Source organism: Haemaphysalis longicornis, unplaced genomic scaffold, assembly GCF_048455015.1.
Source record: "Haemaphysalis longicornis isolate Haplotype H1 unplaced genomic scaffold, Haemaphysalis longicornis Haplotype H1 scaffold_12, whole genome shotgun sequence".
Classification (NCBI taxonomy): domain Eukaryota; kingdom Metazoa; phylum Arthropoda; class Arachnida; order Ixodida; family Ixodidae; genus Haemaphysalis; species Haemaphysalis longicornis.
The window spans coordinates 108,112,301-108,134,525 of NW_027526225.1; the positions used below are offsets into that span (position 1 = coordinate 108,112,301).

General features: G+C 48.0%; 1 protein-coding gene across 2 annotated transcripts in view; it reads left to right on the top strand.

The window, feature by feature from the left end:
* LOC144163206 (uncharacterized) overlaps window positions 1–22,225 on the top strand; it is a 294,763-nt gene that overhangs the window by 189,440 nt on the left and 83,098 nt on the right. For both annotated transcript variants that reach the window (XM_077694061.1, XM_077694062.1), the window contains 2 exons: window positions 16,478–16,741; window positions 17,737–18,009. In XM_077694061.1, the coding sequence (XP_077550187.1) occupies window positions 16,478–16,741; window positions 17,737–18,009 (537 nt within the window). The remainder of the gene's footprint in view (window positions 1–16,477; window positions 16,742–17,736; window positions 18,010–22,225) is intronic.

Sequence of the window (22,225 nt, forward strand, 5' to 3'; positions counted from 1 at the left end):
CATCTAGTCACGGTACTAAAACATCGGGACACTCGTTTACGCCTCGCGTTAAAGAGCGCTTCGTAACGCGTACTAAAAAAACACCGGGACACTCGTTCACGTCTCGCAATAGAACGCTTCGTGCTTCAAAGACAAGTGATTTTTGCAGCAAAGATATATATATATATATATATATATATATATATATATATATATATATATATATATACCTGTACCCCCCAACGGTTTCATCTTTCGTTGGCAAAAACGCCAAGAATACACTTTTACGCTCCAAGCTTCGCCCCTCATCAGGTTTCACGTTAAGGGTGATGGCCTGAGATGTTTTTTTTTATTATTTTATCGAAATCATTCCGAAACAAGTTATATTGCAATTATTTCATAATTATTTCTAAAGAAGTCCTATTTTTGACTCTTTAATTGATTACTATAGTAAGTTGCTACACATAATGTTGTTATCCACCAGTACAGCTTCACTGGTCTTTCAAATTCACAGTAGCGGCAGCGCTCTAATTTTTTTATCTCTCTCTCTTAGTGCGCGGGAGTTTTGAGGCACGGACATGAAAAAACGTCTCTCAGCCTCTCCCTCTATTTCGAACCCTGGTTCATATGACCAGTCAGGCGTGCCGGCGATAAGGATAAACAGTCTTGGGAAGCACAGCAATGACACAATATACACGGACTCACACGCACTAACACCTTCACACACGCCGCCACGCTCGCCCTACAGAAAACAGCCGCCACAGCTGGGTTGCAAGGTTAAGGAAGGCTTCGAGACTTCGGCGTCGCCCAGCCAGCACCGCCACAACATCGTGCGCGTTCCCTTCTCTCCGCATCACCGGTCTGACCCTGATTCCACGATCCCTGGGCACCCTCACAACAAACTCCGCCACCGCCGCGCGCGTGCGCCGAAGATTCCCGTGTTCCGATCCGACCCAGAACTGGTTCCGTACGGCCGGGACCAACACCTTCTGCGAACTGCAAGCATCATTCTTGTTTTTTCGCCAATTGTTTTCGCGCTAGCTAGTTAATAAGGTAGTTCAAACAGTTTGGACGTTTCTACACAAACAGTAAAGACAAAAAAGCACTCTTTGACTCAAGACACTAGAAGTATCCGGAGGCATTCTCATTTTGAAGGTGTGTTCCGGACTCTACTGGTTGCATGTCTGTGTCTACACGCCTCTTTTCCTTTGTAGTTCGCACGTCGGCAGCATCCGGCGGGCGGCCTATCGGAATGCACGCGTTGGTCCGCGAAGGGACGCTCGGCGCGGGAACAGACGTTTCGGACGCGGAGGCGATCTCCCGAAGACGACAAGAAAAGGAAACGACTGGATACAAAACGATAAAGCAAGGCTTTGTGTGCAGACGTCGGCCGCATCGCGGTATACGTAGATTTGGTCGTGCTTTGGGTTACGTCGTATCCGTGCCGTGGCTCGGCCACCCCCGAAACCTATTCGAGCGTGATCGTCGTGAGTGGAATAGGTCGGTCACGACGGCTGCGCGAGAGGAATGCTGCAGCCACGAAAAGCGAACGGGTGTTTACCGGCTGGGCCACGCGTGGACCTGCTTTTTAGAATGCGCTGTGTGTGCGATGTGGTCGCGGTCTGCGTTGTCGTACCTTGCGGCGTAGGAGTGACCTTATCCTGGCGCTTAGCTACTTTACGTACGAACCTTAGTGTCTATTAGTGTATCATAGTGCCTCTCAGTGACTCTTAGTGTATCTTACGATTATCTTGGCAGTTGCCAATAGATGATCGTTAAATAGATGTTAAATGTTAAATAGATGTTCCTACGTCGTCCGCAGCCTGAGATCATCTACACACATAACCAATACTGACACGATGCGAAGAGGTTACTTTATGACTTGAGTTACCTCCCGTCTCGACTTAACCGTGAAAAAAATTGTCTCATTGAGCAATAAGGTCTAAACACCTAAATCCATGCCGCAATTTAAGCAATATGTAAAACGTCCTTACACATGAACTGCCAAAGACTGACGAGAGATTTCGTGCAAAGTCTGGCGGTGGGGGTGCGCACCCAATCAGCGTCCACACAGACTACGCGGGTTTACTTAGATCAAGGCTAAAGGTATATATGATACACGGCCCCGTGACGTCACGGTGCAGCGGTCCTCACACCCATACACTCCAAGTACTATGAAACTTTGGTCATCGTAAACCTTGCAACCTTAGCGTTCACTCTGTGGGTTTGCGCAGTTTGCTGAAGACGCAGTGAATTTGCCTTTGTAGGTCACCAAAGAGACGTTACATATCTGCAGCTCTCGCTGCAATAACTCTCTATTCCTCGTTATGTATCTGTGTATGTACCCCTCTACATAATTATTATTCTGTTTGACTCGGCCCAAATTCCTCTGTCTGTCTGTCTGTCTGCCTGTCTGTCTGTCTGTCTGTCTGTCTGTCTGTCTGTCGGTCGGTCGGTCGGTTGGTCGGTCGGTCGGTCGGTCGGTCGGTCGGTCGGTCGGTCGGTCGGTCGGTCGGTCGGTCGGTCGGTCGGTCTGTAAGCAAGCAAGCAAGCAAGATATCATTCAAACAAGCTGTGGTATGCCTAGCTTAGTGAAGAAACAGGGCGCTACGCGGTGATAATTAAGCCAGACTGGAAAATCGTGAAACAACCATCTACAAAACAACCACCCGTCGCGGAAGGCTAGAACTCGGAAGGAAACCAAAGAGATGATTGCGTGCCGAACCAACATAGACCGAAAAGGGTCCGAAAGCAGAACGAGAAATACTTGCACCGCGCTCGTGTCTATTTTTTTTTTTTTTTTTTTTTTTTCACACGACTCTCGAACACGTTGTTGCTAGAACCCGCGTGCCTCAACGAAGAGCAAGGAAGCAAGCACCGAAAAGAAGGCAGGAAAGTGGGAAGACGTGCCAAAGCGAAGTTGTGGGACACGCTACGGCGCCCCAGTCCTGGCCTTGAACTCTCCCGGCTCCCGGAGAAGGAACAGGGCTCGGCCAGTGTTCGGTCGCCGCGCCGCTCGAAGTTGCGTCGTCTCGGGTCGTAAATTTCGACCGGCCACACCCCCTTCCCCCGCAGCCGCCTTCCGTTGTAGCGTGGCACCGGCCGATTTCGCCGCCCTGTCTCACCTTCACGCGTTCATGGTGCGTTGTCGCTATCCTCCTGTTGCCGTTTTTTGCTTTTTCTCGGCGCGTGGTAGGAAGGTATACGGCGAGGCGTACCAGCGAACCGTCTGGAATGTCGGCAGTTTTTTTCTCGGTATCCTTGGGCCGAAAATGGTCGCAGCCGTACGCAAAGACGTGTCGTTGAACGCCCTCGCAGAACACTGGCGGCCGGTGTGCGACCATGCGTGCCCCAATCAAGTCTCAACTTGGGCGCTCTCCCCGCCGTCGGGACGTAAACAGGATCAAGCGTCGCGGAAACAGATAGCTGGACTTTCGTTTTCTTTATACTCTTTTCGTTTGCGTGCTTTTGTCTGTTAAATACCCGAATGATGGTGCTTTTTTTATTGGGGGCGAATCCCCTTTGGGGCTGGGGCTGTCGGCGTCTCCTGTCGTCGTCGTAATCGTCGTTCGTCTCATGTAGTCACGGTACTAAAACACCGGGAAACTCGTTCACTGTTGCCTCTTCAACATTTTGTTTGTACGCAAGACGAGACATAACACTCGTCGAGCAACGAGTTCTTGGCGTCAGGGTATGTCTTGAAAGACAAGCGTCTGAGTTAGCGTAACAACGTGAGAGTTCGAGCTAGATGGTACTCCATAGTGAAAATTTAAAGCTCCTTGTGTCGTTCGTCTTCTGTCTAAATTTGTTGCGCTTTAAATTTGCACTATGAGTTAGCGTGTCGGCCAGCTAACGTTACCTTACCGCACACGCAATATTTCATTGGTTTTAAAGAAGGTGATGCCCTGCTCTAATTGTTGGATACTTTTTCTTTCGTACGGTATTCACTCTGAAACTAACTTCTACTTTGACAAGCGCCTCTCTGTTCAGCATTGGGCAGGGCCCATATTTGACGCTCTGAACCGCGGAATCCGGAGCTGACCGTAGCAAAGAGAGGAAGGCGGGAAAGGGAGGTGACTTTTCTACGAAAAAAAAAAAAAGTAATCGTTCTGTGTAACTGCGAAGGGGTGTGGACAGTCTGAGTCGCAACTCGGCCGAGCGGCGCTAATGTGGCCCCTTTAATAGCCTCGAAACTCGGCTTGCAGGCCAGTGTACCCTACTTTTCCTGTTTTTTTAACCCCCCCTGTGGGTTATTGTGCCGTCTCAACTACGCCCCCACCCCGCTTCGCAGGTGTTAATGCAGCTACAAACTTCTTATGCTGTTTTTTTTATACTAAAAAAGGAACATGAGAAAGCTTAGATGGGGTAGGGCTAGAACATTTCTCCCTTATATTCTTTTTTTTTTTCCTCTGGTGAGGTGATGGAGGGGAAAAGCGAAAACGCCCGTGTGTTTGAGATGTCGGCGCACGTTAAAGATACTCAGGGGGTCAACATTAATCCTGAGACTTCCACTACGGCGTGCCTTATAGCCTGCGTAGCGTCGGTGCGTTAAACCTCACAATCAGTCAATCTCATAGTGAGGTAGGAATTAACTTGCCCTTCTTCATACGTACACTTTTTAAGAAAGGTGGGGCTGTCATTTCGCTATTATTCCGAATCCGTGGGCTAAGTCTGTTGCATACATCCTTTTCTGTGCGTGCGTGTGCGTGTTCGTTCGCGTGCATGTTTGTGCGTGCGTGCGTGCGTGCGTACGTGCGTGCGTGCGTGCGTGCGTGCGCCAGTCTGCGTGGCTAGCGTTGGCGAGTTTTTCTAAAACCATTCCAGATGGATTCGTCTCTGTATACTTCTGTCCCTTTTGTCACTTTCGCAATTTATGTTGCTTCGTTTAGCTGGTCATTTTTCCACGCTCGAGAGTATGAAACCGTCTCCCCTTTCGGGGTCCAGCGGTCATTCACGGTGGGAATGCTCTTAACGCTCCTCGCTATGCGTACGTCTTTTGTTATTTCAAAGCCCGCGCGTTTACTTTTCCGTTCAAGGCCGATGTGCAACGGCTTCCTTTCTTTTCTAGCGTAGAATGTGAGTGTGACTCTTGGCACCTGGGAACTGGCGCATTGCCCCGCCCAAGGCAGACGCATTAACCTGGAGACACACTTACACCGGAGACGGGCGAAGTTGACCACGACTGCATTGTCACTTGTAGATTCCTTTCGCAGTCGTGAGGTGGGCTGTACTTTCTTTTTTGGTTTCCCTTTCATTTCAAACCATTTGAGAGGCCGCACTACATACTACACGTCCGCCCTAATTATAGTGCACATTGTGTTGTCGCGTCGACCCACACTATAGTAAAGAAATGGTGAAGCGGAGATCATTTCGTGAATGTCTTTTAGGAGCGAAGCCCCCTAGGGCCTGGGGCTGTTGGCGTCTCCTGTCGTCGTCGTCGTAATCATCGTCTCATGTAGCCACGGTACTAAAACACCGGGAACTCGTTCACGACTCGCACTAGAACGTTACTCGTGCTAAAAAAACACCGGGACACTCGTTTACGCCTCGCGCTGGAACGCTTCGTAATGCGTGCTAAAAAAACACCGAAACAATCGTTTCCGCCTCGGGCTAGAGAGCTTCGTGCATCAAAGACCAGGGACTTCTAGAGCGAGGCTGTATACCTGTACCCCCCACGGTTTCATCTCCCTTGGCAAAAACGCTATGGCGCCAATACACTTATACATTGCATGCTTCGCCCCGCACTAGGTTTCGCGTTAGTTGAGACGCCCGGGATTTTTTTTTTGTTTATCTTATTTGAACGAAGGTGAAACACGGAGCAGTAGCTGTCCCTGCTATACCAAATTCGTGATAACGGCGTATAGCGTAGAGCAGGAGCTGTCGTAAACTCGTTTAATCTGCTCAGTATTCTCGTATTGCTGGTTAAAAAAAATTCCGGTGGTTATCTATTTTAATATTATATGGGCTAGCCTGGGTCAAGGTAAAATGCGCGGGGCATACATAGAGCTAAATAAAACTTCAATTCTACAAATAGAGTGAGCGCGTCATTTTTTATCAAAATTTGCACAAACTCGCTTCAACATGTCCGGAAAGGCGAAACCAAAGAGAGTTTTAGCTGACCGTTTTCTACGCTCCGCTCCGGTACCGGCGGCCCGCTCAGCGCAACCGGAGCCAATGCCGTTCGCGGCCAAGAGCGCCACGCATGCGCAATGGCGCTTCCGCTTGCTATCGAAGCGGAGCGGGCCGTGAAAGACGGTCAGCTAAAACGCCCTAATGTCTTTGTAGTCGCATCTATTTACGTGTCGTTTTTTTTTTCTATGCAGTTTGCAGCACCATTTTCTCTTTTTTGAACGAATTTGATTGTTGTTTTTTTGTTGTTGTTGCTGTTGACGGGATTGAATCCTAATTGAGCCATAACTTCAAACTCCCGTATGACCTTCCCCCTCCCCCTGCATCTGCCCCACTCTTCTCCGGCCACCCGTCTCCCTCATTTGCGATGCTTTTGCCAGCCAAACGTAATGTTTGTGAGAATGGGGGATTTTTGTCGTAACGTTAAACGACAGTTTTGATTTCAGGGGATTTCTTCTCCGTGTAGAAACTGGTCAGCGTTAACTACGGATGACTACTTCAAAAGACACGCAGCATCGGATGCGACACCATTGTAAACAACCTTAACATACTTGGTCAGGCATCTTATTACGCTCTCAGACAGTACTCTAGCGTTGTCAAAGGCTACCTAATAACGCGCCAGCGCAAAAGTATGACCCTCCTTCTTAAACCCATTAGGCGATACTCGAAGCGGAAGCGCTGATTATGTTGCTTGCACACGTGGTCATTTGCATGAGCACTTTGCTTCGCTACTTCAGTGGTTAACTATGCGGGGAATGTCCTCGTTACAACTAACCTAACCATGCACTTTCACGCTCCAAAATATACACGGTACCACCACGCCAGGTGGCGCTTTAACAATTCGCCTCAGAGGACCATAGCAGCCTATTATACGTTGCTGTGTCGAATAGTTTAATTCCCCAAGGGGGACCAGCAGGTGCTTTAAAGCTGTTCTCTCTTTCGCATCGACGGGCTTAAGTGTTTCCTCGCTTTCTTCATATTGTTTTTTCTCTGAAAGTAAAGCTTCCTTTAAAGTTTGTCTTCATAGACACTTCTTAAGGCTTCTTAAGGACATTACGCACTTTAACTGCGCGTAAGTTGCCGATAATTCCCAGCTACAATCTTCCCCGGAACTCTCACCGGCGAGCCTGTAATTCAGCCGGCGGTTCCGCTGTAAAGAACGCCGCAACGATCCGGTCGAAGCGGGGCCTTTTTTGGCGGCTCTTTTGAATTATGCGCCTTCATGCCCGCTTCCCATCCATCCTAGGTGTTGTTGCGCAGTCTGAGCGTCGAAATAATTCGCGAGTTTAGCGCTTGCGCCATGCTTCCGGACGACATATTTTACGCCGTCTGCACGTTGTGTTGCGTCAGACGCAGCGAAACACCTAAATTTGTTAGCATTTTTTTCTTAGCGAATGTTCGTTATGTCATTCCACTTTTGCGCATATGCTGCAAGTGCGCTGTACGCCGGTAGAACCCTCGTTTGAAATCTTTCGACACCAATTACGTCGGTACAAGCACCACCTCAATGTGGTCTTTCCAGTGGTGTCACTGTGAGCCCAGGAACGTATTCACGACATCCTCTTTATTTTGTTTCCCGAGAAAATTTGCGATTACTCGTGCAGGCGAAATGTACGATTGTGAAGGATTCGTTTGTTGGAAATAGTTTTGCATTGGGGTCTAATCCGGATTGCTATTTGGGAAATATTCCAGACATAGCAAACAGTGATGATCATATAATTACCAAACCACGGGCACCCTTCTGCACAATCAAACTAAACAATATGAAATCTTTCACTTGCTCTTAAAAACCGGCGGAATAAGAAATAAAAACGTGCAACGTTTTTGCTTGTTGAAACTACGCGTTAATACACATAGGGCGCGAAACCGAAGCGTAGGTACGTTTTCGGGGAGACGCGGTCATTAGAATTCATATAGCACTAGATGATTGCTAATGATGTTTTTAACCTACCTAAGCTGCTTGTTCACTGGATTTGTTAAATCTTCTAGCTCTAACATCTCTTTTTAGAGAGAGTATTTTGCCAGTGCGAGTGGTCTCTCTCTCTCTCTCTCTTTCTTTCTCTCTCTCTCTCTCTCTCTCTCTCTCTCTCTCTCTCTCTCTCTCTCTCTCTCTCTCTCCTCTCTCTCTCTCTCTCTCTCTCTCTCTCTCTCTCTCAATAATTGCTTAGTCACTTCTACGCAAAATCAACGAGCAAATCAGTCTCTCTATCTGCAACGCTTAAATGCAATAAATAGGAGGAGCTACGGCCTTTATACTCCGATATCAGACCCTTACAGTAAACCCTTCATAAATATCTTCCAGCGATGTATGTGAGAAAAGAAGTGAAGACAGGCTAAGGGTGAGTATTAAACGGTGTATATATATATATATATATATATATATATATATATTATATATATATATATATATATATATATATATATATATATATATATATATATATATATATATATATATATATATATATATATATATAGCAGTGAAAAATACGTGTGTATTTCAATGAGGCTTAGTTTAAAAGTGGCCTAAGAATTCATTCGACAATTCCACTTCAAAGTTTTTGCATATTTTCTTTCATTGTTCCATCAGACATTTTGCCATACCTCCCCAGTCCTTCGCCGCGTTCTTCCGCGACCCAGTCAAAAGCAGACATACTGTACCCGCACACAGACATAAAATGATCGTCTGACTAGCCCGTGCGAATCCCCCACACAAATACGCAGCTCCTCGCCCCACCTCAAAACCGCACGGTAGGCACGGCGACGCGGCACGCCAACTACACCACTCCTTTCGGGCCGCCGCCCAAGCAGCGCACGCCGTGCTCCTCAACGCAAGCCGTAGACCGCATAGCTTGTCCCAGCCGAAAGCGAAAGTGGTTACGTGACCCGGGACTGCGCAACAGACAAATTGCGCGAAAACCCGCGTCGTATTTTTCACTCACGGCGTGGTTGCTACAAAACCTGCATTAGCCTCCCACCACCACCCCCTTCCTTCCATGCCCGTCTCGCGGATCAATGACTCGTCCCGTACAGAGACCCAAGCCGGCTGTGTTTCTACCTCGCTTTGTCTTCGCTCTTTTCTCCGGAATGGTGAAAAATGTGTCCCTCCTTCACGGACGGCCCACACAGGCCGATGAACATGCCCTCCGCGTTATGCTGCGCGCCCCAGCAGGTCGTCAGTGTCGGTAGCTCGTTTTGATGAACGCCCAGGGAGCCTCCCTCCCGCCTCCGGCTTGGCCTGGCTTGGCTTGCTCTGCCTGCGAGCGGATATTTGCCGTTTGCTCTCTAAATTAGCTTTTTTTTCTTCCCCTTTTCTTTATCCCTAGCACGTGTGCATCACACGTGCTAAGAAACACAAAAGACACTCCAGAAACACAACACACTTAAGAAAACACTTCAGAAAAGACACTTACGAAACACAAAAAACACTTTGGAGGCGAACGGAGCAGGCAAATGAGGCTTTGAAGGAGGCACTTGGAAGGAGAGCGCGTGCCGGGGTGATGGCGTTGGTAGCGGAGAAGGGCGGGACGAGCAGGGCTTCATTTTCCTTATCTTAGAAATGCATAGGCGTACACGTGTCCATGGCTTATGCCCCCCCCCCTTCTTTTTTTGTTTACACCCTTTCATTCCTTTTATTTCTTATGGTAGCTCGCGCGCCTAGAACGTATCATTCTCGGCCTCCTGTCAACGGAAGATCTCTCTGAACCAGGATACGGGGCCACTGAATAATCCTCCCTTTGTCGTTTGCCTGGAAGAAGCAACAATGCAACGTGAGATGGTAACAGTAGGCTAGAAAACCAGGGCTGTAACATCTGCTACTAAGGCTGCCGAAAAAATAAAATAAATTTACATCTCAATCCGATTACCGCGCTGAGAGGACTCAACGCTGAGAGCACTAGGCGTGCGGGTGAATGTTTGACTAATGCGAAGATGATGCAGAGGAACGACGCATGCACAAAATGTTGGTGAAACAAGGAAGCGGCGTAAGATTAATGCTTACGAATTAGTCTGATCCTCAGAATTTCCGTAGCGTTTTTATGAAGGGTTTTCTTTTTTTCGTTTCCGGGCGATCTGGGCCCAGTGTGCTCCACATGTCGACGGGTGCGGCTGCGGTTGTACTGTCCAGGGGAACGTTATGTTGTGTTTCCCTCGAGCTTCACGGTTCTCATTTGACTGGACTTGACTGGAGTGGATTGGATTGGATTAGATTGGATTGGATTGGATTGGATTGTAAGTCGTTTTTAGCAGCACTAAGCATGATAATCAGTGAACCCTACACAACCGGGAAACCTAAGAATAACCAGCTCAACCGTAGATCACGCTACGTATATCCAGGTATAGCCGAGCTAAGCCTGCTTTTTTTTTTTTTTTTCACCTACATTTATACAAGATTGCTTTATTTTGAGACGCATCAGACGACCAAGCATTTTAGAGTCAGAATTTTCGTCCGGGGTGAGTCGCACACGGAGGCACGCAGGCGTAATGCCAGTATGCATTTTTTTAGTGAACTGGAAGCCGAGAAATTTCCGGCACCTTTCCGGCGTTTCCTCCATTTTTCGAAGGCCAGCGTCATCCCCGGAGTATTTGTATCGACAACGCCCTTCGTATCGGGGATTTCGAAAATATAGGAAAATGAAAAACGGTTGTGTCACGCCTAGTGCCTGGTGCCTCCTGTCACTTATTTTGCTTTCATTTTTAGTTTAACCCTTTTTTTTATTTTGTAGCGTTTATACAATAACGAAAAGAAAAAAAGAAAACTCAAGGGGTAATAGCGAGAGCGTGATGGTCTTCCATGTTCAGCGACCATGACGGAAGTCGTGTCGGTTCGCTCGTTTCTGCCGTCACCCCGACGCCGAGGGCTCGAAAGGCCTCCGACACCGCTTTTGAATGCGTTTTAAAACATTCAGCGAAAAAAAAAATATGGACGTGGGAAAAAGAAAAAAAAGAGTTGCTTCATTCTTGCCGGAGGACAGGAAACCCCGGCCGCGCACGCGTAACTCTTTTATCAAGGCCCGTCACGGCAACGCATAGGACTTCGCCTCCTGGCTTCGCAAGCGCCCGAGGCCTTTCCTTTGTTCGAGACTCTGTTACATCCATGTCCTCCGTGGACGTGATTCAACTTGCTATCTATTAAAACTGGTTTGCCGTCGGTTTATATCATCAGAAGAGTGCTTCTCAGTCACCGACCAGACTCAGAAGTTTGACAATGGTTTGTCGTTGCGACTGTACAAACGGTGTGTTGCGTCATCATCGCCCGTCGCTTGTTCACTAAGACACGAAGGCACCCACTGGTCAAATCTTTCGTTGCGCTAAGATGCCACCCACCGGCGTTCACACGCTCATCCATGTCCTCTCCTTATCTCCCAGTGTTCAGTGTTGCCCCTATGATCTTTTTTCCATCGTGGTGAAGGTTTGTGAAACCCTTCTTTCAAGTTGTCTTTTCGGATCGGTTCCCAATGGGACTTTTGTTGCTGGCGTAACGTCTGCTCTCACGGTGATAGCGACGTGGGAACTGACAGCGGAGTGGGGAGGGGATAATTTTGTTGTTGACGCCCTCTTCTTGGTACACTCGGATATGTTGGTGAAATGTCGACTGATTTACATCTAGCACAGGCGGCCCACGTTTAAAGCTGGAGAGGTTGAGTTTCACGCACTGGTGTTTGCGAGAGAGAGAGAGAGAGAGAGAGAGAGAGAGAGAGAGAGAGGAGAGAGAGAGAGAGAGAGAGAGAGAGAGAGAGAGAGAGAGAGAGAGAGAGAGAGAAGAGAGAGAGAGAGAGAGAGAGAGAGAGAGAGAGAGAGAGAGAGAGAGAGAGAGAGAGAGAGAGAGAGAGAGAGAGAGAGAGAGAGAACATTTTTATTGAGCTTTATGTGGCTCAGGGGGCGGTTTTGGCCGCTGGCTTGTGCCGGGCGGCGACATCGGCAGCTCTGGTGACCAAGGAGGTTTGTACCTCTAGGTCTGAGCTCCCTAGCGCCTCCTCCCACAGCTCATCACAGGAAATTAGGGGAAAGGGATCTTTCGGGCACCCCCAGAAGACGTGGGGAAGGGTGGCGAGAGTGCCACATGCAAGGCAATCTGGGGAAGGGTACAATGAAGGGTGTATTCGGTGAAGTATAGCGGGATGAGGGAACGTGTTCGTCTGAAGGAGACGCCACGTGTGTTCTGCCGACCCTTAGTAAGGTTGGCGTGAGCCGGGGGGTACCTACGGTGGTCGAGGCGGTAATGAGCGGTTATTTCTTTGTACGTAAGGAGTCTATCTCTGGCGGATCTGGCCCCGTGATAGGGTTCGAGGCTGGCCCCGGCTCGGATTGTGAGCCCTCGAGCCGTATTGTGGGCAGCCTCATACCAGCGAGGCCAGCGTGCGCCGGAGTCCAGACAATTTCTAGAGAGGAGTCGGGTGGGTGGCGTCGGAGAATTTGGGAGGCCTGTGGCGAAACGTGGCCATTGGCAAAATTTTGAATGGCCGCTTTGGAATCGGAAATTATTATCGCGGGGGTCGGCCTTTGGGAGAGGGCTAAAGCTATTGCCGCCTCTTCTGCCGTGGCGGAATGGGAAGTATTTAAGGTTAGGTTAGGAAGTCGAGAGGAGGATTATCAAGGTCGTTAATAACTGCAATGGCGAATGCGACGCGGTGCCTGTATTCTGCAGCGTCCACATAGACCACGTCGGGCGGGGAGTCGTTTTTGGAGAGCACGTGCTCTCTGTTTCCTGCGGCTCGCGTGGTATATGGGATGCATGTTGCGGGGTATTGGTTTAATGATAAGCTTTGCATGGGTTTCAGAAGGAAGGGGAATTTTAGCCTCAGGGCAGTTTTGCGAGAAAAGTGCGTTCAAAAGCGCCGCTTCCGCGGAGGAGAGAATGATGGCCGCTTCCTTCTCAGAGTGGTTTCTTGGGCTAGTTGGTCATTCATCGTGTAAGTAATCGCGAAATGAACAAGGACAAACGAAGTGAACGGGACACGGCGCTACTATCAACTCGTTTCATATTCACTGTGATGTTCGATTTTATACGGGAAGATACACAGCGAATGAAAGATAGGAGGAAAGGGGGAGGAGCACAAGCAAGTACAAAAAACGAAAAAGTGAAGGATGACATTTCAATTGATCGCGTTACAAAGGCACTTTTGCACGGTAAAATCTAATGATTGGATAAGAATTGCAGTTCAGTCTTTGTCAATGCTAAACCCTTGACGAAGAAGAACTGCAATTCTTACACGCTTCCTTCTCACCATGCTTCGCTCTAACTGATTGATTGATTGAAAGGTTTAACGCGCCAACGCAACGCAGGCGATGAGGCGCGCCGTAGTGCAGGGCTCCGGATTAATTTTGACCACCTGGGGATCTTTAACGTGCCTCGAAATCTCGAACACACGGTCTTTTTTTTTTTTTTTTCAGCTCCATCATAAAAGCGGACGCCGCAATTGGGAATACAAAAAGCGTCCTTGGGCCTTCGCAATACCTGACTTCAGCTATGACGATGCGCTCTCAAGTCAAAGGCGCTAAATTTCAGTTGATTGTCACCCCGATTATTCTTTATAACTTGCGCGGAAACAGATAGTGTCGATTGATATAGATACTGAGAAATACGCGGAAAATAAACATTTGAGGCCTGAAAACTGAAAAAATTGTGCACGTGCGAGCAGGCTTCGCCCGCTCAGCGACATTCAAAGGCCCGCGCCCGGCGTGCTGGATGAAACGGACGGGATGCAGACTGCCACGTGGTGCTAATTCACACGAGCGAAAAATGGCCCCGCTTATGTCATCCTTGCTTGGCGATGCGAACTCGGGTGTGTGCAGAGTTCTGGCAACAGAATGAATGAATAGAAACGTTAAAGAATTGTGAGAAACATGAGAGTACTGCAATTGGACAATAATGGATTCGCAATCGCTACGTCATAAGCGGTGCTTAGTTGTCCTTGTTTTCGGAAAATTTCCCGAAGTTTCCTATTTACCGATCGCTTCAAAACTGCCGGGAGTTTGAGCTAAATCAAAGACAAAAATATGTACATTGACGTAAGCAACAGGACGTACATCCTTTGTCAAAATTTTGTGGGCCAATCCTAAGCATTCTCGACCATAAAAAAATTCAAAAAATCGGCTTTACCTTTGAACGTGACAAAAATATTTTAATGCAGTAAGAAAGACAGGTGTTTTCTCTAGCTTTCCTGGATAAAAAGTTTCAGCCTCGCTAGGGACGTAAGCTTGTACATTGAATTTTTCGCAGCCTGCGCGTTTCCGGCTTGGCCCCCAAAATTTTGACAGAGACTGTACATCCGTAAAGTATGTATTTGTAAGTCAAAACAACGTATAGGAATTCCCACAGAGATCAAAAACTCACCGTTTCACGTTCCGGCTCCTATAGCACGGGCGCCCTCATCAGGAAAACATCTCTGTCCGAGATTTATTGTCAGATGCACTTTTATATTTCTGGCGTTCGTTGTTTCCACATTTTTTTTAAATCCTTTGTATACAAACCCGCCGCTCTGCCGTCATCCTTCTTTAAACTGTTACAGTTCCAGCTGATGCGCGCGCGTTATCGTACCTCGTCATGCTCTCGTCGTCACCTTTGTAAACGCCGCCGTCGTTTGTAGCTCATTCGCGAAGAGACAGAATGTGCGTTCTTCGACCTCGTCTGATCCCCCATGACGTGCTCTGGCGAACAAAAGGGTGCACGCGTCCTCGAGCATCACGCCGCGGCGTTGTATACGAACACTAAAAACGACGCACAATGCACGCAGGTCAACGCCATGTAGCCATTAAGCTACCGAACAAGTCCATTCGTTTGAGACGGCGCTATCTTTATGGCTGATCGGACCTACCCCAGCTAAGAGAAATGAAGAGTGGTAACGTCGCGACTCTTCAGTCACGAGCCGTGCTCGGCGATGCGTGTATATGGGAGTGCGATGGAAGCCCCGAAAAAGGCGTTGCTCCCGACTATCACGACAGCGTCACGAGTGGGTGGCGTAACACCACTGCGAGCTCTAAGCGCTGGAAAACGCTGTAAAACGCTGGGAAACACTGAACAACGCTGTAAAACGCTGGGGCCTCCACCTCCCGAGTGGGGGGATTCCCCCTTTCGACACGAAGGCGTTCAGGTGTCAGCATGGCACAGGTAGAGATGACAGGATTGTTGTTTTCTACTCCTTTGTGTCTGCCTTTCATCAGTTGCCCGTTTATTTCCCCTGCCCACCGTGATCTTCCCAGCCTTGCCGTTTTGTACTTTTCTTCGTTACTTTTTTCCTTCGTGTTTCGCGCACGTTTCGACGGGACCCCTGCTTTTTCTTCCCCATCATTGTGCAGACGATCAATGTCTAGGAATATATCGGAGCATGTAGAAGCCATTGGGAGCTACACTTGCATTGTATTCTTCGCCATCCTGACGAGTTCATCGTGTCAGAGGATGACTCCGCAGATCCGTCGAGTCATTTCGAGGGTTGGTGTTCGTTGGGATGTATCTGGTGCTACCGAATTGCTCCCCGGCTCCGCCCTAAACGGTTGCTTTCGTGCACGAAATTCCCGAGCGGCCGTGTGTGTGTGTCACGCTATGCCTTGCCCCCATCTCGAATGGTGGTCCTGTAACTCGTGGATGAAATTGCTGTGATCAAGCGTTCTGTGTTTCGTTGATTCTCGCGTCGCTTTCTCTTTTGCTCTGACCCGGCATCGTAAGAGCTTTTCTTCTTTAGAGCTCACCATTGAGATTGGGATAGTAAAGTTGCATCAGCACAGGCAATAGCAAATTTCGCTCTGTGCTCGAATACAAAGATTATACAATCAATCTACCTATGCTTGCGCGCATTACACTCATTTCGGTTCCGATAATTTCATTGTACGTCCGTACGTAATTACGCGCCGTCATCCACCGAATCATATACATTATGACGATCCATTTTCTCTAAGTTCGTTTAACTTCAGCGATGGTTATAGGCTGTACGACCCCAAAGAGTAAAGGATCCCAAAAAATAAACGTTAAAAAGAAGTGTCCATAAGACCGCTGCATGTTTCTGTACGACCCATTACTTGTGATAAAGCCAAAGCGGAGTGAACCTCAGTTTTATTCACCCGCCGAGCGAAAAATAAGACCGCATTTGATACAGGGCCACTGGAATTCGATCTCAAACACTGCTACAATGTGAGTGCGACGGCATTCCCGAAACCCTGCGCCAAATTGTCAGTGTGGCGCACTCAGTGCAACGCACTCAATCGGCAGTTCGAGGGGCAACCCCCCTAAACTGGGTGGCCCCGTTTCCGTTTTCATTCCCATGATTTTCGCGTCAAGCGCTCGCCCTACATCCCCTGTGGGCGGCCGGCCTTCGCAACGAGCACCTTTCGTCTTTAACACTTGGTGCGTCTCTTTCCCTCTTCTTGGCTGCAGGATGCCCCAACGGCCGGCTGACGTTCGAGCTGATCACCGGGTTCGTGTACAGCGCGCCGTCGGACACGATCGAGCTGAAGCCCGGAACCCTTCAGCTCACCGACTGCCTGGAGCACTGCCGCCGTAACGCCTCCTGCCAGTCTGTCAACTTTGAGACGGGGCTGTGCGTGCTCTTCACTTCGAGCGCCACCGAACGGCCCGCGTCGCTCGCCGTCTCCCAGTTCCCCGTCTTCACGCTCTACGCGCAGAAGATCTGCCTCTTCGGTGAGCCCGATGCACGATGGCGTGCAGCAAGTTGCCGCCCTGCTCCCTCCGTTGTGCAAAATCAGCCGTTAAATTGATTTTTTAATGATCCGCAACATTGTAACGGAACAGGGAGCCAACAGGGTGTGGTAACGATGTAACCGAGACACTAGAGGCCTGACAAGCTGTCTCAGTGATGGCCCGCAAATATTTTTTTCTTAAGAAACATAGTCTCAGAAATATAATCAGCCTTTTCTAAATTTTTCTTCCGGCAGGAGTCACCTTGTTCCGTAGTAAAACATTTTTTTATGCTGCCTTCCTAGTTTATAAAATAGGGAACTCGGGAAAATTGGCGAATGGTATTTAGTTTGGTTTCGACTTTGTGTGGGTCGGACACTCCCTTCAGCTCTAGTATTTACTCAGTGACTTGCAGTAGTTATTTTTCTACTTAATAAAGAATATTGACTTAATAAAAAATTAATTAAATTCCACTATCGGCGCTTACTCTTTTCAGATGGCTCAACAATTACTATTCTTCTCGCTGAACGAACGAACGAATGTACAAATGAATGAATGAGCGAATGAACGAATGAATGAATGAGTGAATGAATTAACTAATGAATTAACTAATGAATAACCTAATGAATGAACTAATGAATGCATAAATGAAATCCACTAGTCCTGCTTCTCCTGTCAGATATATCGATCATCGCGGTAGCAGACCGTGAAGCAAGGCACCAGAGAACATGCCTTCATTATCGTATCAGTTTAATGCCCATAATGCCAACTGGGGCTCAAGTGGCTCAACAATTCTTACTCTTCTTGCTAAATGATCAAATTAACGAATGACCGAATGAACGAATGAACGAATGAACGAATGAACGAATGAACGAATGAACGAATGAATGAATGAATGAATGAATGAATGAATGAATCAATCAATCAATCAATCAATCAAAACTCCCTACTTGCGCTTCTCCTGTCAAGTTGCTCAACAGCAGTTCTCCTTCTCGCAGGAAAACGTCGCTGCGGCAGGGACTGGGTCTTCGAGCGGGTCACTGGCTACGCGCTGCGCGACCTCGCGCGCAAGCGGCTGCGCGCCATATCTCGCGAGGAGTGTATGGACCTGTGCCTCGACGAGACCGAGTTCGCGTGTCGCTCGGCCAACTTTGACCCGTCGACGGGCGAATGCGCCATCAGCGACATGGACCGCCACTCGGTGGTGGGAGACCGCTACTTCGTGCCCTCCTCCGAGACCAACGAGTACCTCGAGAGCAACTGCGTCGACGGTGAGTTCGAGCTACGCATTACTCGTCCTTTTAGGCCACTGAAAATCGCGCTGAGCGGTTCTACGCTGCTGAAGAAGCCGTACTCTTATAGTATCATTTTAAACAATGCTGTATACAGCAAAGCTGTCTTTTGCTATGTTCTGAATCGCGCTCGCTCGCCCCAGAGCTATCTAAAAATGCTCTTATCTCTCAATCCGACGTGGGTATCTTGGGAAAAAAATTCACACTGCAATTTGCCGCTAAGATAAGTTTATCATTGTCCGAAGTTTCATTTACTTCTCCCAATTTTACAGCGAAGTTGTGAACGTTACAGAATTTCCATCTTCTATCAATTCATGACCATCTACGGAGGAAGTAGGGTTACAGAAAACGGCTGTGACCTTTGTTTTATGAAAGCTATGCCAAAACTAATTGCAGAAGAAATAAGTTAGAATTAACTCCAAGGAAGTTATATTGGCGTCTTTGTCCGATCAATAACGGAAGTCACCGTGCATGACTCAATGTAGCTATCCACCAAAACAGCTTTGCTGCTTGTCTACGTTCATCTATTGGAATGGGGCTCTAAATTTTTAGAAGCACTGTTTCCTCGAGGCTTTGGCGAACAATAAAGAACAGATCTATTGGTGTGTGGGCAGTGGTAACTGGGCCAGGGTCTAGAAAGAGTGCTTTAAAGGTTGGCGGTTGGGGAACTGCCAGTGAGGAGGCTAACACGGGTTGAATTCTATAGGGAGTGGCTATGAATTTTAAACTAACCTTACTAGGGCGTCTGTACCTAACTAAAATGCCGAAATCGAGATATAATCACGCGAGAAAGGACTACGTATAATGCTTTCCCCCTTTTATTTTGTTCCTTGAAATCCTTCGCTATCGGGGCCTCTGTTTTAATGCGGCAGCATTAAAATCAGCCAGATTGGTGCGCCGAAAATTCGGCTTCCTACGTGTGAGAAATGGCCCAAAGAATATTCGGCTGCGCAAACCGAACACAAGTTGAAATTGCGTTAATTCGGGTCTCGGTGGGGAATCGAGCCCAGGTCCTCCAGAATTCGCGACGAAAACGCACCTTATACTCTACCACAGATTGGTGACAAGACCTGGGTTGGTGTGGTGAATGTGTTGTGGCATTCAACTTCGAAACTCGTATTAGAGAAAAATAACACATTTAGGTGGTTGTACGCGCCGAAACTACGCCTGGGAAATAAGGCGCGAAGCGCCCCAGAATAAATTTGATCACCTGGGGATCTTTAACATCTGCCGAAATCTCCACCCGCTGGCGATTTTGTGTTTCGCATTTGCTAGGTGATAATACGCAGTATTCACACCCCAACATCGAAAATGGCGAGAAAGATGAACTTGTACTGTTTCAAGTGGACAATATGGAAAGACACTAATAAATGAACTAGCGGTAAAGTAAATTTCGATCCCCGTTTGCTTAAACTGTAACAGCGGCTCTACCGTATTCCCAACATACGTAACACGTGTACAGCCCTCACAAGTTCCCGCGGGAACATCGCATTTTAAATCACCACACTCAAGCTTGATATAAACGTTAACGCTTCCTGTAGTTGCTTGCCACAAACTTTCCTCGCTCGTTTTCGTTCCGTATGCTCCTCTGTTAACTTGCGAGGAAAATGCACTCTAAGTTATCCGAGCGCTCAACCGTCCTTTATTGGGTTTTGTCTGACTGTAGTGCCACATTGCGGACATTACGAAAGGTTGGGCTCTTAATTACACCACGAGTGTCTATATCCGCTTCTTCCGGGACGTAATCTGTTAGTTCTCACTGCCGCAGCTTGCGCATTGCGGTTACTAATTGCGCCCGTTCAAAAGCGCCGCCTCGTGCATTTGCAAAAAGATCGTGCATCCCAAACCGACTCTGGCCCCAACACGCTCCGTTCCTTCCCCGGCGTACATCCAACCGCCTTCAAATAGCACATCTCCGCGTTCATTGACTCATGTTCTCTCTCGCCCGAAAGCGTCCCTCGCGTGCCGCCATGTCCCGCGAAATTTAAAGCACCGAAGCGGCAGAAAAGGCCGCCAACGGCAGATTTCCGTTTGTCTGAATGTCCTTTCTTGCTATCTCGTCTCGCCCGCAACGGAACGGCTTGCAATGCAAACGGGTAACGAAACAGACGCTACGTTGGTTCCTGGGCTCCAATCTATGCGCGGAGGGGATTAAGTGGTGGAAAAGGATTATATTGGGAAAGGATGGGAGTGAGAAAGTGGAAGGCGCTTTCCGCTAAAGTAGCGGGTTTGCACTGTTATTCGGCGCACTGCGATGCTTCGTAGTTGTAGAGACCCCCCCTTCTCCGAATCCGGTTGGCTCCGATCGTGAAAAGGAACGATCGATACCCCCGCATTTTATTGCCAACTTTCACCTGTGTTTTAACGGCGACCGAGATGAGATTGTAAGACGGCCGAAACCGGAGGGCAACATTGCAGCAGTCCATTAAAAAAAAACAGAAACGGGATAGAAAAAATTAAAAAAAAAAAGACTTCGGCTACCTGTTTCTCCGAGGTTTTATGTACACTTGGTGGGTTCCTCGACCCGTTGAGGTATCTCCCAACCTTCCCTCTCTTTTTCTTCGGTAATGAAAGAGAGCTAGGCACGCACTTCTAGAGAGGAAACGAAAACAGAAGAGAGATACCACATACTTCCTACGTTCGCCCAGATGTGGGAACGGTGATCGCCGTACAGCCTCGCATTTTCCTCGAGACTGACTTGCCAGGTTCTTTTCTTATCGGGCGAAGGCGCGAGGGAAAGTTTTAAGGCGTCGTCCTCAAACAAGCTGCCTCGGTCCCGCAGGAAGACCTAAGTGCTACTACTCTGCGCGTATCTCCGAGACAGTTCACTCAACTTTCTCTTACGGAACAAGCGAGCGAATTAAGTGGAAGCGGACAGGGTAGGACTGAGTTTGTTTTGTTCGATGCCGTATATTCGTTTCGAAAGTCCCGTCTTACTTACGCACGACCAACGGAAAGTGTTTTGAGACGGAGATAACATTCCATCACGTTTCCTCTCTCGAAAGCGATCCGCTGGTCGGACCAGTTGAGGCAAGCGTTTTTTAGTTTTTTTTTTTTTCTGTTTGTTTGTTTTTACAGTCGGGTCGTGTTCTGTATTTTGAGAGCGCGAATTCTTGGTTCTTATCGTGTTTCGCACGTCTCTTCTTTTTTTTCTGTTATAAGTTTCCTTTTTCTTGACGCTTATATATAAACCGCGATCTGAGATGTTTCGTCGCTGTCCTCTCACGTCGTATCAGGGAATTGCGGAAGCGGACGCGTTTGGACGGTCAAGGTAGCGTGTTCTGCTCCGGGGTAAGAAGAAAGGAATAGGGAAAAAGAAGTCGGGTGAAAGCCGTTACTCACTGCTAAGCCTTTTCCGCGCAAGACCGTTGACTGAGCCAGACAAACGACGTAACGGATGCTTGCGTATACTTCGTAAATGATTGTCTCTCCGCCATGTTTTTTTTTTCTGTTCATTCTTTTCCACTTCAAATAGCTCGTTTTCCTGTCTACCCTGTTTTCTCGTTTTTTTATATATATTTCTCCCTCTCTCTCTCAACCTCTAATTTTTCGCCTCTTACGTTCTTGCATTACTTACATCTGGTTACCTTTTCATCATTCTCTATTACCTTCGTTCATCGTTATTTTCGTTCTTTTGCCGTTTAATATTCCTGAACACGTCAAGCTACCGGCGTTTAGGATACCCGTTCCAGGAGGCAAACCGTTACCCAACCCCGTACACGTCCAGCGGCACTTAATACGCCTTAGCGCTGGGAGTTTTCATCGGAGAAACATCGATGTTTATTATTCAGCTACCGGAAGTTCTGGGGCTGACCACTGCGCAATGATAAATGGGAAGGGTGCGTTTGTCTCTTAAAGTTATTGCGCGGTATGTAAATTCGCTTACCCAGCTACCCCTTCCCCGCTCAAAAAAAAAGAAAAAGAAAGCTACGTGTAAGCCTGTGCACGATTCGACGCTCAAACGAATTGGAACACGAATATTCGAACGTATTCGTATTCTTGCACGATTATTCGAACGTATTCGTATTCGTGCACGATTATTCGAACGTATTTGTATTCGTGCACGATTATGCAAACGTACAGCGGAAAAATGCAGCGCAACTGTGTCAGGGCTGCGACGACATGGCCGTAATGATGCGCTAATGGTTCGATGATGGGACGGCATAGCAATACTGGTGCGAATAAATGCGATGAT